The 14590-nt window shown below is 41.1% G+C and overlaps 1 protein-coding gene across 3 annotated transcripts in view; it reads right to left on the bottom strand.

The window, feature by feature from the left end:
• The window catches only part of NUB1 (negative regulator of ubiquitin like proteins 1), a 31652-nt gene extending 19513 nt beyond the window's left edge, over window positions 1–12139 (bottom strand). Inside the window, exons 1-6 of one of the 3 annotated variants that reach the window (XM_039526121.1) lie at window positions 11995–12139; window positions 10182–10374; window positions 5819–5936; window positions 5538–5705; window positions 2405–2463; window positions 654–724 (exon numbers count right to left, since the gene is read on the bottom strand). In XM_039526121.1, coding sequence (XP_039382055.1) covers window positions 654–724; window positions 2405–2463; window positions 5538–5705; window positions 5819–5936; window positions 10182–10189 — 424 coding nt within the window. In that variant the 5' untranslated portion in view covers window positions 10190–10374; window positions 11995–12139. Of the gene's footprint in view, window positions 1–653; window positions 725–2404; window positions 2464–5537; window positions 5706–5818; window positions 5937–10181; window positions 10375–11121; window positions 11833–11994 lie in introns of those variants that run through there. The other 2 variants (XM_039526122.1, XM_039526123.1) reach the window with 2 other exon arrangements.
• Window positions 12140–14590: the final 2451 nt, after the last annotated feature.

Genomic DNA, 14590 nt, shown 5'->3' with positions numbered 1-14590 from the left:
TGTCATTTTACAGCATGAGGTTTTGGTAAATTATGTGATTTAAATCTGAGAATGTGGTACATTGAGCTTTTAAAACACAAAGTTGTCCTCTTCCATAATTCTCTCCTTTGATTTTGACCATCATAATATCTCAGACTTCCTTTAGAGTAGAACCTAACAAATATAACTGCTGTTATTGTCTAGCTCAGGTTCTCAAACTTCATTGTGCTGCAACCCCCTTCTGACAATAAAAATTACTACATGACCACAGGAGGGGGGGCCAAAGCCTGTGCCTGCCCAAGCCTCGCTGCCATGGGCGGGGGTGAGTCAGTCTGAGCCCCACTGACCTGGCGTGGGGGAGGCCAAAGTCGAAGCCCTGTAACCTGGCCCCACCACCTAGGGCTGAGGCCGAAGCCTGAGCCTCACTCAGTCCCGGGCGGTGGGGCTCAGGCTTCAGCCCTGGACCCCAACAAGTCTACGTCAGCCCTGGTTATCCCATTAAAACGGGGTCGCGACCCACTCTGGGGTCCCAACCCACAGTTTGAGAACCGATCTAGCTCTTATTTCCCTGCTATTAATATTGTTTCTGTGACTGACAAAATTACAAGAAAGATGATTTCTAAGAAAGACAATTACAAAATAAATATAATATATATTCAATTGGCGATACATACCAAGGTCAAGCTGCTTCTTATTTATAATTATTTTGATACATTTTTCTTGAAATCCATACATCTGTGCAATCCTGTGAAATAAAGTAGTTAATTCCAAAGTATAAATACCTTCTTGTCTCATTTTGATATGAAATATTTTGGCAACATATTGCAATAAAAATGAAAATGTTACATATTTATAACAGGCTTCAAATTTCTACTATGAGTCTGCTTGAAGATAAAAATAACATTGCTAGTAACTGCACACAAATTCACCATATCAGGTGAGGAGAGGATAGAATATTGATATGGTTTCTGATTTTAGATTTTAATCAATAAACAGCAATAAAACACCCCCAATAAAAAGAAAACAAAATTTATCCAATAAACAATGGAAAAACATTAGAAATCAGTCCTTGTATCTAAGGGCTTGTCTACATGAAGCAGTGATGCAAACTACAGGGCACTAATATGTTGCTCATTAATTGGTCCACACAGACCCTGCTGGTGTGCACTAAAGGTTCCATAGTGTGCTTTAAACAGTACGTGTTAAACTGCAATAGGGAACATTGCAAAGAATATTTACTATTCATTAGATAATATATCCTGTAATGTATATAATATATATTACTCATTACAATATATACGAGAGATTCCCCAAAAAACCTGATTTGGGGGCTTCTACCAGAAACTCAAAAAACTGCTAAAAATAAACCCTGAAAAATGAAATCAATAAACCCAGAAAAACAGAAGCCTAAGGTATTGAGAAGGGGAGAGCAGAGCAGCCAGGAAATTGGCCAGGATAGACCAAGTAGTTGGAAGGCATCCATAAATGGCATATACTGTAAAGGAAAACACTTTGTACTCTCAGAAGCTCTAGTTCAGGGGTCGGCAACCTTTCAGGAGTGGTGTGCCGAGTCTTCATTTATTCACTCTAATTTAAGGTTTCGCATGCCAATATATTTTAACGTTTTTAGAAGGTCTATTTCTATAAATCTATAGTATATAAATAAACTATTTTGTATGTAAAGTAAATAAGGTTTTTAAAATGTTTAAGAAGCTTCATTTAAAATTAAATTAAAATGCAGAGCCACCTGGACCGGTGGCCAAGGTCCAGGCAGTGTGAGTGCCACTGAAAATCAGCTTGCATGCCGTCTTCGGCACCCGAGCCATAGGTTGCCTATCCCAGCTCTAGTTGGTTATTGATTTAGAGTGGCAATTCTCATACTGTGTCCGTGGGCCATTAATGGCCTGTTAAACACATGATGGTGGTTCATCGAGAACTAGCTTAAAAGTCATGTGGTGCTAACCCTTCACCTTGTTTCTACATGTTAAATCACATGACTTTTCCATGTAAACAACTGCCATAGTAACTACAGAGAAGTTATGTAGTCATAAACAAGATGTGTCCATGAGACACACTCTATCAAGATTTCAAGTATCAGAGGGGTAGCCATGATAGTCTGGATCTGTAAAAAGCAACAAAGAGTCCTGTGGCACCTTATAGACTAACAAATGTATTGGAGCATAAGCTTTCGTGGGTGAATACCCACTTCATCAGACGCACGAAAGCTTATGCTCCAATACATTTGTTACTCTATAAAGTGCCATGGGACTCTCTGTTACTCTATCAAGATGTGCTCCACCCTATGAAAGTTTGAGATCCCCTGATCTAGAACATACTGTAATAAAGCGCTATGTAAAAGCGTGACACGAAACCAAAAGAGGACACTAACCATTTAAAGGGGAATTAAAACAAAGATTATACTTACTGGGATCTTAGTTCCTCACCAGTGATGATCAATTTAGTCTCCAGCAAGCTTTTTCTGGTCTAGTGTAAATATTTTTAAAAGTTATGGTATCCAGGTACTTTGGGCATTTTCTTAATTAACTACTTTTGAGCAGCCACAATTTCTCTCTTTATTTTAAGACAAAAACTATGTTAAAATAGCATTAAGGTTTAGAATACACATAGTAATGATTTACAGGGATGCTGTAATTATCCCAAAATAATCATTATAAAGCCAGGAAATTCAGAGTTATGGTTAACTCAAATTCAAACAAGTTATAGAAATCACAATCAAGGCACTCAACCTTAACTCTGCTTTTTTTTTTCTTGCCACAGAATAGTCAGATTATAATAAATGCCTATTAATGTTTGTGATCCCAGATCAGATAGAGACATATTAGATTGTTTTTCCTCATAGAGATGCTACAGAGCAGAGTTAAGGTTGTTTAGGGTGCATACCCCGTACCCATAATGCATTCCCCATTGAGTAGAGCTATTCCAATGCACTGTTTTTTTTCAAAGTCTTACCATTAAGGTTTCCCCCCCAAAAATATTTTTCATAAAAAAATTATCTTTCAGCAGAGGCGAGCACAAAAAATCTCCTTCAGAAACACTAAGTACTGCATCTTTCAAAATGGACACCATTATTGTCAATACAAATAAGAGCACAGACTGCCCTCAGCAGCGATGGAAACTACCTTCTATTGTTATCAGTGGGAGTGAAGTGATCTTGACCCACTCCACAGCAGTCAGGAAACACAAAGTTGCTGAATGGAGGTGGTGGTCATCTTTGCTAAGGGTCTGTCCACCAGGGAAACTATATCACTACGTATTCCAGAATAAAAGTGTTTAGGGACTAATAAAAAGAATTATGCCAATATAATGACAGTGGTATAATTTTATAGCTGCATAATTACATCAGTGAATTTCCCCATGCAGGCAAGCCCCACTAAGAGCAACCCGGGGCCTCAATCACATTAAAAATAGGAAACTGCAGCCACTTTCAAAGAGTTTGTTGTTAATTTCTATGGAGATTATTGTCCAGCCTCTGTTGAATGATAAACTTTCAGTCATGAAGATTAATTCTAACTTCTTTAATTAAAAAAAAAAAATCTACCCATTGTACTAGATCTATTCAAGAAACAATTTTTTTTGTAGATAATACCTGAGCTGAGATCATTTGGAACAAAAAAAAAAAGTCTGACAGAGGGTGCTAAATGTTTTTAAAGAAAGACTCCTTTTTTAGTAAGTACCTTGCAAAAGTAACTTCATTCAGAAAACTGAGTAAATGTTCTCTATTTTAAACAGAGGGTGAAATTGTTCTTTGTACATAAAACAAGAGGTTGAATCTCTGCTTTAAAGTGCAGAACTCAGCCTTAACTATGGAGCTGCAACTGGTGTGTCTATAAAATGAGATTTTTTTTTTTAAAATGTTGAGGAAAATTCAGTCATTTGTGTCAGAAACCATGAAAACCAGGGACTAACCGTGCTGACTTGCGGAAGGTACATGAGCATGGTGTCCCTGGATGTCCTCATCTACCCAGCTATATAGTCATATACAGTACTAGAGTTCTGACCTGATATTTCTTGAAGAAAAGTTCTCAAATATGCTGAGTCCTCTATCTGGTGGCTTTGTAACATGGCCAAGTGTACAAGACACACTAGACAAACTATTTTTTCCACTCTGCGACAAGTTCAAGCAATGGACTTAGCCAGTTCAAGCTAATTTGTCTCAGATGGCTAGTTTGGAAAAGTAGTTAGCTGACCCACGGATTAACCAATGCAAGCATATCTGTAGGTTGCATCATTAAAAGCCAGACATCTACCATTTAAAGTAGCTAAGTTTACAATTTACAGTATTACCCAAGTATATAGGTATATCATAGTTAAAGTAAATACTAGGACTGTCAAACAATTTAAAAAAAATCTCAATTAATCACAAGATTAAGAAACAATAGTTGTGATTAATCACATTGTTAAACAAAAAAGAGAATACCAATTTAAATTTAACATGGAAGCATGACTTCTGGAATGGCAGATGAAGCACAAAGGGACATATGAACATTCAGCATATCTGGCACGTAAATACCTTGCAACGCTAGCTACAACAGTGCCATGCGAACGCCTGTTCTACCTTTCAGGTAACAATGTAAACATTTGTAAATTGCACTTTCATGATAAAGAGATTGCACTACAGTACTTGTATGAGAAATTGAAAAATACTATTTATTTTGTTTATCTTTTTACAGTGCAAATATTTGTAAACAAAAATATAAAACCCCCATTGTACACCTTGTATTCTGTATTGTAATTGAAATAAATATATTTGGAAAATGTAGAAAAACATCCAAAATATTTATAATACATTTAAATTGGTATTCTATTATTGTTTAAAAGTGTGATTAATCATGAATCTTTTTTAAATCTAGTTGATTTGTTTTGCATTAATCGCTTGAGTTAACTGCCAATGCAGTTGTCACATAAGTATCCTTTACATGACAAAAGATGGTGTTGTTTTGGGCTTACTTACTGTGCCTAAATAAGTATTTTGTGATTAAACAAAGAACATATAAAAGGAACAATATCCATATACTGACAACTTTAGATGTTTTACAGAAGTAGTAAAACTGAATGAGCACCATACATTTACTTTTAACTTGGCTGGTCAGATCAGAAAAGATCAAGTTAAATTTGGTTCATTTTTCATAGAATATTAGGATTGGAAGGGACCTCAGGAGGTCATCTGGTCCAACCTCCTGCTCAAAGCAGAACCAATCCCCAGACAGATTTTTACCCCGGTTTCCTAAATGGCCTCCCTCAAGGACTGAACTCACAACCCTGGATTTAGCAGGCCAATGCTCAAACTACTGAGCTATTCCTCTCTACTCAGAATTTGTTTGACTGACTGACCCTAAAGAGGGAAAAGCTGCAATGTGTTTTATTTTTTTCCTAGATAGTTTTATGACTGAACTGAATTCCCTCCTCCTCCAACCAATTTAGCTTTTTTGCACAAATGAAATGTTTTGCATCAGATACAGAATTAATGAAAGTTGTACAGTCTTTACTATAGATTTCAGTTATGCTTCTTTTCATAACTTTAGCATATACAGACTTACTTTTCTCATCTTAGAAGGCAAAACCACTTCAAGTTTTGCAACTCCTGTTGTCTTATAAGCTTCATTTCCTGTTCCACGCTCAATTGCTTCACATCTTATTTCTTCAAGAATGCACTCCGTTTCATTTTCACTGAGCTTCACCTTGGCTGAATATTTCTGCGCAAGCTCCTAACAGAAAAATAAAAGAACATACATTGGTAAAACATAAAATAGTAAAATGTGTCGTGTATGAAATAAAAGTGAAAAAAAATGACAGCAGAACAATGAGGCAGAATATATACCTTCAATTCCAGACCAGCTTCTTTATTTTCATTTGTGTATGGAGGTTTCCAAAGCTGAATTTTGTCTTCTCTTAAACAATTTTTAAGTTTTGCTGCAAGGTATTTCTTTTGCGCCATTCTTTAATACAAAACACATAGGAAAAATGAAAAAAACTAATCTTTTTGTATGGTTGTTTCTCTGATGAATCAAAAGACCTTGTTTAACTCAGGCCCAGATCCTCAACGGTATTTAGACATCTACCTCCCACGGTGTTTACTTAAATCACCTAATATCTTTGAGGATCTGGGCCTCAGGGAACATGAACTGTATTGTTCAGAGTTCTGTAGGCAGACTGCATTTAATATAGGATTTTAAAAATACACTAAAAGGAAATTTACAAAGATTCTAATTCAATTTTTATTGTGATCTGATAATTATGTAATCATTGGGAAAACTTTTCTATTTAAACATTAACATTTTTTCATTTTATTACACCAGTTGCACAGGAGGATGGAAATGTGTTGGCCAGTGTTGATTTCAGCAAGATAATGGCTGCCAGCAAAACATCAGTAATGCAGTTTTTAAATATAAATAACCAAACAAGTGAAGTACAATGTGAAACCAATACATGAACTCTTCAGATTTCATTTAAATTTGGAGATGGAAATTTGCTGACAATTCTACAGTATTTTCTTTAGTTTGCTTTTATATACTTCTCTTTATTGTAATTTCACTGTTTATAAGGAAAATTCATAGGTTAAAAATAATATATTAAAAAAAAAAAAAACCAAAGACTCTGCTCCTGCAGCTGGCTCCATGCAGGTTAACCACTGGGTCTGCACAGAGTTAGCTGGAGGATCAGGACCCAATGTTTTTTAGGGTACCAGTGACATCTTGGATTATAAAAACTAGAAGAATTTTTAAATCACTTTTTAAACCATATATGCTCTATTTTTCTCCATTTTCTTAACTGCCAACAGTCCTGGTTTTGGCCACGACTGCTCTGTCTTTACAACCTACCTAGCTACCATTCTGGGAATGTTGGCAGCTTGTGGCAACAGCGGGAAGCCAAGGAATAGTTTCAACTCCTGCTGTCTGCTGGAGTTTACTCTCTCACTGGTTGGATAAGCAGGAGGCTATTAGCTCAGCTAAACGTCCGGCCCCCATTGATATAATGAGTGTTCTGATTTGATTCAAAGTGTCAACTCTGCTATACTGAAGGTCGAGCAGCATTTTCTGTTTGAAGATCAACTCTAAAATCGGCATGCTTACTCAGCTTGTCTTGAAAATTTCTGTGCCTCATGGGGGTGCTGGGTAGTGTTAGTGGTCCAAATTTGGGGTCATTTCAGCAAGGGGTTCCTGAGATACAGCCCTCCAAAAACGCCAGCATTTTACAAAAGCAACAGGTCCTTTTTATTTCTTTTTTCCACATACCATGCTCTACTTGTCCCCCGCACTGATCTCATTCACTTGACATTTTATCTCAGCTGCTCCATGGCACCCACTGCCCTTTTGGAAAAGCAATACTGACAAAAGCAACAAAGAGTCCTGTGGCACCTTATAGACTAACAGACGTACTGGAACATAAGCTTTTGTGGGTGAATACCCACTTCATCAGATTCATGTAGTGGCATCTGACGAAGTGGGTATTCACCCACGAAAGCTCATGCTCCAGTACGTCTGTTAGTCTATAAGGTGCCACAGGACTCTTTGTCGCTTTTTACAGATCCAGACTAACACGGCTACCCCTCTGATACTTAATACTGACAATGTTAATATGGAAGAGTTTAGCTGTTTAGAACAGTATGTGCTAAAACTAGCAAGCCAGAGATTGAAAGGCGCATGTGTAGCAAGCCTATGCATGAGGGTGTGTCGGCAATCCATTGTCACTGTAATTTAGTGGCTCCAGGGAACATAGTGCAGATATCATTGAAGCTGAACTACACACATACACTATAAATTCAAACCCTACCCTTGGCAGAAGCCTGAGAATGACCTTTAGGCATGCTGCTACCGCCTCTGTTAAGGATTTTTCTACTGTTGGGAAATGTGTCCTGCTAATTTGTACAGATAATTTAGAAAGGGCTCTAAGTATTTTCTGAAAGATAATGAATTACACATGCTCTATGCTGATACATGAGAATGATTTCTAGGCATGTCGCTACACAAATGCCTAATCGATTTTACACACCCCCTTCACCCTTACACACAGGATTCCATCTACCACTACTATACTTTAATTTACCCACCATAACACTCACATACCACTCATGCATCCTACTTCACTGTTGACAATCCTCATGGGAAGACAACCCTGGGCTCAGCTACTGACACTCTACACAACTCTGCCCTGAAATGAGGCAAACTGCATCCCACAGGGTACACACTCAAAACGAGGGGCAGGCAAAGGCACTCAGAGACTCTGCTCCCAAAGGCCAGGGCCCTGCAGATCACCTCATATCACAATCACAGCTCTGACAAATTTATCCAACTAATCCCTCCACTATTCAACACAGCTACACTTAAAAAAGCAAACACAGCTGAAGTGCATGCAGATAATTCCGCAGTGGCCATTGTCAACCTCAGGAGGGGCAGAGTTAAGGTTGCACTAGTGTGTACCTTAGCCTCTGAATACCAGCAAATAAAGAGTTACGTTTTGCTGAACTTGATGTTATGAAAAGGCATGAGATACTACCAGGTAACCTTTACTTCGTGTTAATAAATTGCTTTGTGACTCTAACACTCCATCTCTGCCTCTGCCAGAATAGGCAAAGTGAAAGCAGGGCTCAGAGAGGCGGGAGGTAAGACTCTTGAACAGCTAATATTGGCCTACCAAGTTAGAGGAGTCACATCCTGGTAAATTAGGAAACCAAGGTAGTGGGGAGAGGGAGGAGATACAAGGGAAAAATGTGAATGCACAGGAAGGCTTCTGGTGGAGGACTTTTGGCCCCTAGACACCCAAGCTTATTTAGAAAAAGTATTCCTCAGCTTACATGGAAATGTTTTTTAAATGTTGGCATTTACACATTCACTCCTCTAAAACTGGGTGGTTAAAAAAGATTAATTAGTTTCTCTTTTGCTTGTAGATAGTTTCACTTTCTGATCTTGTATATTAGGACATTGCTACAGACAGTTCATGGGAAATGGGAAAAAAATTAGAAACGTTTCTATTAATATTTGATTTTGAAAAAGTCCTCCCTTCCTAAAAACAAAAACCTAACTTGTAGGCAAAGGCTACCCTTACCAGGGGACAGTCTCCCTGTAATCTGATCGACACTAGATCAATTTACACTTGGATGACATTTGGAAGCTTCTTTGCAACCACAAAGACAAGAAACTGTTTTGTTTTTTGTTTTTAAAAAGAAAAGTAAATTGTGTAGAAATTGATGTAAGCTGCCCTGTCCGTTTGGTTTCTATTATTTTGTAGTAGCCCTTCTCCAGGCTTAAGGGCCTAACACACATACACTCTTGATTATTAGTCCCTGGAAGTTCCCGGTGCTACAGCACAGAGTGAGCAATGTAATCTTTTACTTGAAGGGACTTTTTTTAGGCAGTGGCAGAATATCATCTTCCAAAAGAAGTGGAAACAGGATAAATAGATTGAACTCCAAAAAATAAGACTAAACCACTGGGGGTATTACTAATGCAGCCTTCCCCCTATGTTTTCATCCGCACACAATCACTTATTTTTTAGGCAACTTTTTATTCATTTACCCCATTATTATTTACTACTTTTATCTTTTTTTTGAATTCTGGAAATCATTTCATAGCAGATATTTTACTTAACATATATTGCCTTAAATGTATGCCAAGTAACAGAGACTTTGACATTTGTTGAGACCAGATAAAAAAATCTCAAATTGTTACACTGTATCTACATGCAAACCTCCTTTAGATGTTTTTCTAAAACTCCAGATCCGTTCTTTCTGTAACAGCTTCCACTTCCCTAAGTCTTCAAAATATATTTGTCACATTGGAGAATATACTAACAGCAATGTGCAGAATTTTAAATTCAACCTGAATCTGAAAACTGATCATACATACAGTGGCTTTACTATGAACATTTTTTGGTATAGTTTTGTAAATCAAAATTAGTTGTGATTTTTATTAAACTATTAAAGCAGAAAATAGGGACTGAAAAATCATAAGTTAAATGTATTTTACTCCTGTTCTAACAAACTATCTTAAGAATATTTATATAAAAAACAAAGTAATTTCACTTTTGTAAAGGCAAAGATGCAAGCCACCTTTTTACCTATAAAAATCATCCATGTTTATTAAACAAAGTTTAGAGCCATTTTCTCATCTTACTATTAATATTCATTTATGACAAGTAAACTGCAGTATTCAGAACAGAATTCTTAATAAAACATTTAGACATACCTCTCCATTGTCCGACATTAATGTTCCTGGAACGATTCAACTTTCACTTTCGTGATGCGTCACTAAAAGCTACGGGGTATTTCCCAAAGTTGTTTTCAATAAAAGATTGGAGGTATTTCCCAATGGATGTTTTGAATGTAACATCAGATGTTTATGAATAAAAAGCAGTCACAGAATCAGTTGCTCCCCTATTCTATATGACACACAAGAGAAAATGGGTAAAAAAATAAGATTTGGTAGCCACATAGAGGGAGGGGAGCAGGGGCTATGTGGTGAAACCTCGCTGAGCAAAATAACATGGGCTTTGCTCGAAGTGAGGCGACATGGCCAGCTCAAGGGGGAAGCTGATGCGGCCTGTACAGCCACTGCTCCTGCAAAATCAGCATCCCCGCTTCAGTGAAAGAATGATGCAGCAGTGATGGGGTATTTCATAAGTGCAGACTGGTATGTAAGTACTAAAATAATTATAGGTCTACATTTTCCCTTTCTGTGGCACTGGCTGTTTCTGCCCTTAACCATTTGCAGATAATCAAATGCAACTTGGTCTTTGTGGCACGGTTCGACTTAAGCTTGACTTTTTGACGTGGTTAATGGAAATGAGAGGGTAGGTTATTCGGGGGGGGGGGGCGGGAAATGGCACTGTCATTATCTTTAGGATATGTGGCTATGGTGATAAAAAGTACGACCAGTTCCAGAACTTGGGTGTATTTTTAAATATAAAGTATCCAAATATAGTAAGAGTAGGGTGGTATGCTATGCTCTATAAGGACCCGTATACACTAGTAAAACACTACGGCTACGTCTACACTACAGCCACCATAGGGGCACCACTACAGTGCTGCAGCTGTAGCGCCATAGTGCAGACATTTCCTATAGCGATGCGAAGCGCGTTTCTGTTGATGTGATTAATCCATCTCTCTAAGGGCTTGCCTACACTTACATTGCTCCAGTAGTGCTGTTGTAGCACATAGTAAAGATGCTACCTAGTCCAACGGGAGAACTTCTCCCATCAGCATAGGTCCTCCACCTCTGGAGAGGTGGTAGCTATGTAGATGGGAGGCGCTCTCCCATACACACAGTGGGAATTAGGTCAGTATAACGGTGTCGCTCCGGGGTGTGAACGTTCCACACCCCTGAGCGATGTAGTTATAGGTAGTGTAGACCTGGGCCAAGAGGCAATTCCTACATCGATGGAAGAATTCACTGGGCACTAGGTCGGCCTAACTACGGCGCTCAAAGCAAGACGTTTTTCACAGCCCTGAGCCACATAAGTCAATCTATTTTTAAGCATCATCTAGAGCTCAGGTTTGCAGCTCACTCCCCATGCAGTTTAAAGGGCTGCAGAACAAGGCGGGGAGGAGGGTTAAACACGTGTCGTCTAGCCCTCTCCCCACCTCTAACCTAACCAGGCCTGTCCGCCTGTCACAGCGCTAGAGCCACTCGGGGGCCGGGGGCGAGCAACGGGCCCGGCCCCTGCTAGTGCAGACCGGCCGAGCCCCCAGCCCAGCTGCCGTCTTTGGCCCCAGCGGTGGCTGCTGCCCAGTGGCCGGTGCCGCGATGCCCACGCAGGGTCGGCGGGTCACGGGGCGAGTTCCTCCCAGAGGGGGGGATCTGCGCGCCGAGTGTGTGTGTGTGGAGGGAGCACCGGGCAACACAGCGCCTGCGTCCCCCCGACACAGTAGGCGGCAGAGGCCGTTGGGGGCGGGGACAGTTGAGGAAGGGGAGGGGGCGGGGCCCGGCTGCGCCAGCGCGTGGCTGAGTCTCTCCCAGGGGGCGGGAAGGCCCCGCCCCCACCCACCGGGGGATCGCTCACCTGTGTATCTGCCGCGGCTCGGCGGGCTCCCGGCCGTTTGTTTGCGTCGCGTTCGCAGGGTCAGCGAGAGGCGGGGCAGCCGGCTCCCTACGGAAGCCCGGAAGCGGCGAAAGGTGCGGGGAACGAATCTCACGTGTGCCGGAAACGTGAAGGCTGGCGCCGGCGCCGCCGCCATCTTAGCCTCAGAGCCCTGCGCGCCGCTAGGGGGCGCCATCCGCTCGGGCCCCGGCGGGGGGTCTAGTGAGGTAACCGGCTGGGGCCCGAGCCTGGGCCCCGCCGTGGTAAAAAAGAGGCGGGGCGGGAACGGGAGACACCTCCTCGCCCCCCGGTCACGGTAAATGGGGATGGATTTGAACATCTAGATGTAGCTGCCTCCGTTTTACACGTCGAGGTCAGGGCTTGACGTGGGAGAGGGTGGCAGCGAGGGGAACTGCTGCCTACTAGGAAAGAGAGACTCTGTGAAAGAAGCATTCCTCCTTCTCTGACGTGCCCTGCTTTGCCAAGGTTTCCTCCCGCTGCTCGTGTCTCCTCTCTTCCTTCTTTTCACAGGGCCCATCTGCACGTGTAGGCGCCCAGGTATGCGGGGGATCCTCTCTCTGGCCTTGTCTGCATGGGGGAAGTTGACACCAGCATTAGCTATTCCAGGATCCTTATTATGGTATAATTGAGCTACTCCAGAATAGCTGTGCTGGTCAATTTCCCTGTGTAGACAAACCCTGTTTAGGCAGCACTGTGACTGTAACCAGGATAGCTGATGCTGCAACCTTTTAAATATGAATCCCACAGGTAGCACAAAACCTGTAGGAGAACATTTCAACCTCCCTGGCCACACAATAGCAGATCTCAAGGTAGCTATCCTGCAGCAAAAAAACTTCAGGACCAGACTTCAAAGAGAAACTGCTGAGCTTCAGTTAATCTGCAAATTTGACACCATCTGCTCAGCATTAAACAAAGACTGTGAATGGCTAGCCAACTACAAAAGCAGTTTCTCCTCCCTTGGTTTTCTCACCTCAACTGCTAGAAGAGGGCCTCATCCTCCCTGATTGAACTAACCTCGTTATCTCTAGCCTGCTTCTTGCTTATATATATATATATATATATATATATATATACACCTGCCATCCATCTCCATCCTCTGACGAACAGAGGCTAGGGACACCATTCTTACCCATCCTGGCTAATAGCCATTTATGGACTTAGCCACCATGAATTTATCCAGTCCCCTTTTAAACATTGTTAAAAGGGGCAGGTGAAATTTCAGGGGCAGGTGTATATATATATATATATACACCTGCCCCTGGAAATTTCCACTACATGCATCCGACAAAGGGGGTATTCACCCACGAAAGCTCATGCTCCAAAACGTCTGTTAGTCTATAAGGTGCCATAGGACTCTTTGCTACTTAAAACTTAGACTGGCATGACTATGTAATTCAGAGACATAGGTATGCTGACAACCCCGCCAGTGTAGGCACAACTATGTTAACAGAAGTGTCCTTCTGTCAACGTAGATAATGTCCTTTGGGGAGGTGGTGTTCCTATACTGAAAAACTCCTGTCGGTGTCTGCTGCATCTGCACTAGGGCACTATGTCATTATAGCTATGACAGTATAGGCTCAGGGTATTTCTATGATACAGCAGCTGAGATTGAGAACTGGTTAAAGGACAGGGAACAAAGGGTAGGAATTAATGGTAAATTCTCAGAATGGAGAGGGGTAACTAGTGGTGTTCCCCAAGGGTCAGTCCTAGGACCAATCCTATTCAATTTATTCATAAATGATCTGGAGAAAGGGGTAAACAGTGAGGTGGCAAAGTTTGCAGATGATACTAAACTACTCAAGATAGTTAAGACCAAAGCAGATTGTGAAGAACTTCAAAAAGATCTCACAAAACTAAGTGATTGGGCAACAAAATGGCAAATGAAATTTAATGTGGATAAATGTAAAGTAATGCACATTGGAAAAAATAACCCCAACTATACCTACAACATGATGGGGGCTAATTTAGCTACAACGAGTCAGGAAAAAGATCTTGGAGTTATCGTGGATAGTTCTCTGAAGATGTCCACGCAGTGTGCAGAGGCGGTCAAAAAAGCAAACAGGATGTTAGGAATCATTAAAAAGGGGATAGAGAATAAGACTGAGGGTACATCTACACTACGGGATTATTCCGAATTTACATAAACCGGTTTAGTAAAACAGATTGTATAAAATCGATTGTGCGCGGCCACACTAAACACATTAAATCGGTGGTGTGCGTCCACGGTCCGAGGCTAGCATCGCTTTCGGAAGCATTGCACTGTGGGTAGCTATCCCATAGCTATCCCATAGTTCCCGCAGCCTCCCCCGCCCCTTGGCATTTCCGGGTTGAGATCCCAGTGCCTGATGGGGCAAAAATCATTTTCGCGGGTGGTTCTGGGTACAGCCTCACCCCTCCCTCCCTGAAAGCGGCAGACAACCGTTTCGCTCCTTTTTTGCTTGGTGAACTGTGCAGACGCCATAGCACAGCAAGCATGGACCCTGCTCAGCTCAATACCGCAATCGTGGATGTTTTAAACACCTCGCGCACTCTCGTGCAGTATATGCTGAATCAGGAC

The sequence above is a fragment of the Mauremys reevesii genome, linkage group 2 (assembly GCF_016161935.1).
Source record: "Mauremys reevesii isolate NIE-2019 linkage group 2, ASM1616193v1, whole genome shotgun sequence".
Taxonomy (NCBI): domain Eukaryota; kingdom Metazoa; phylum Chordata; order Testudines; family Geoemydidae; genus Mauremys; species Mauremys reevesii.
The sequence above is the reverse complement of the archived record's forward strand: the minus strand, read 5'-3'. Positions and strand labels throughout refer to the sequence as shown.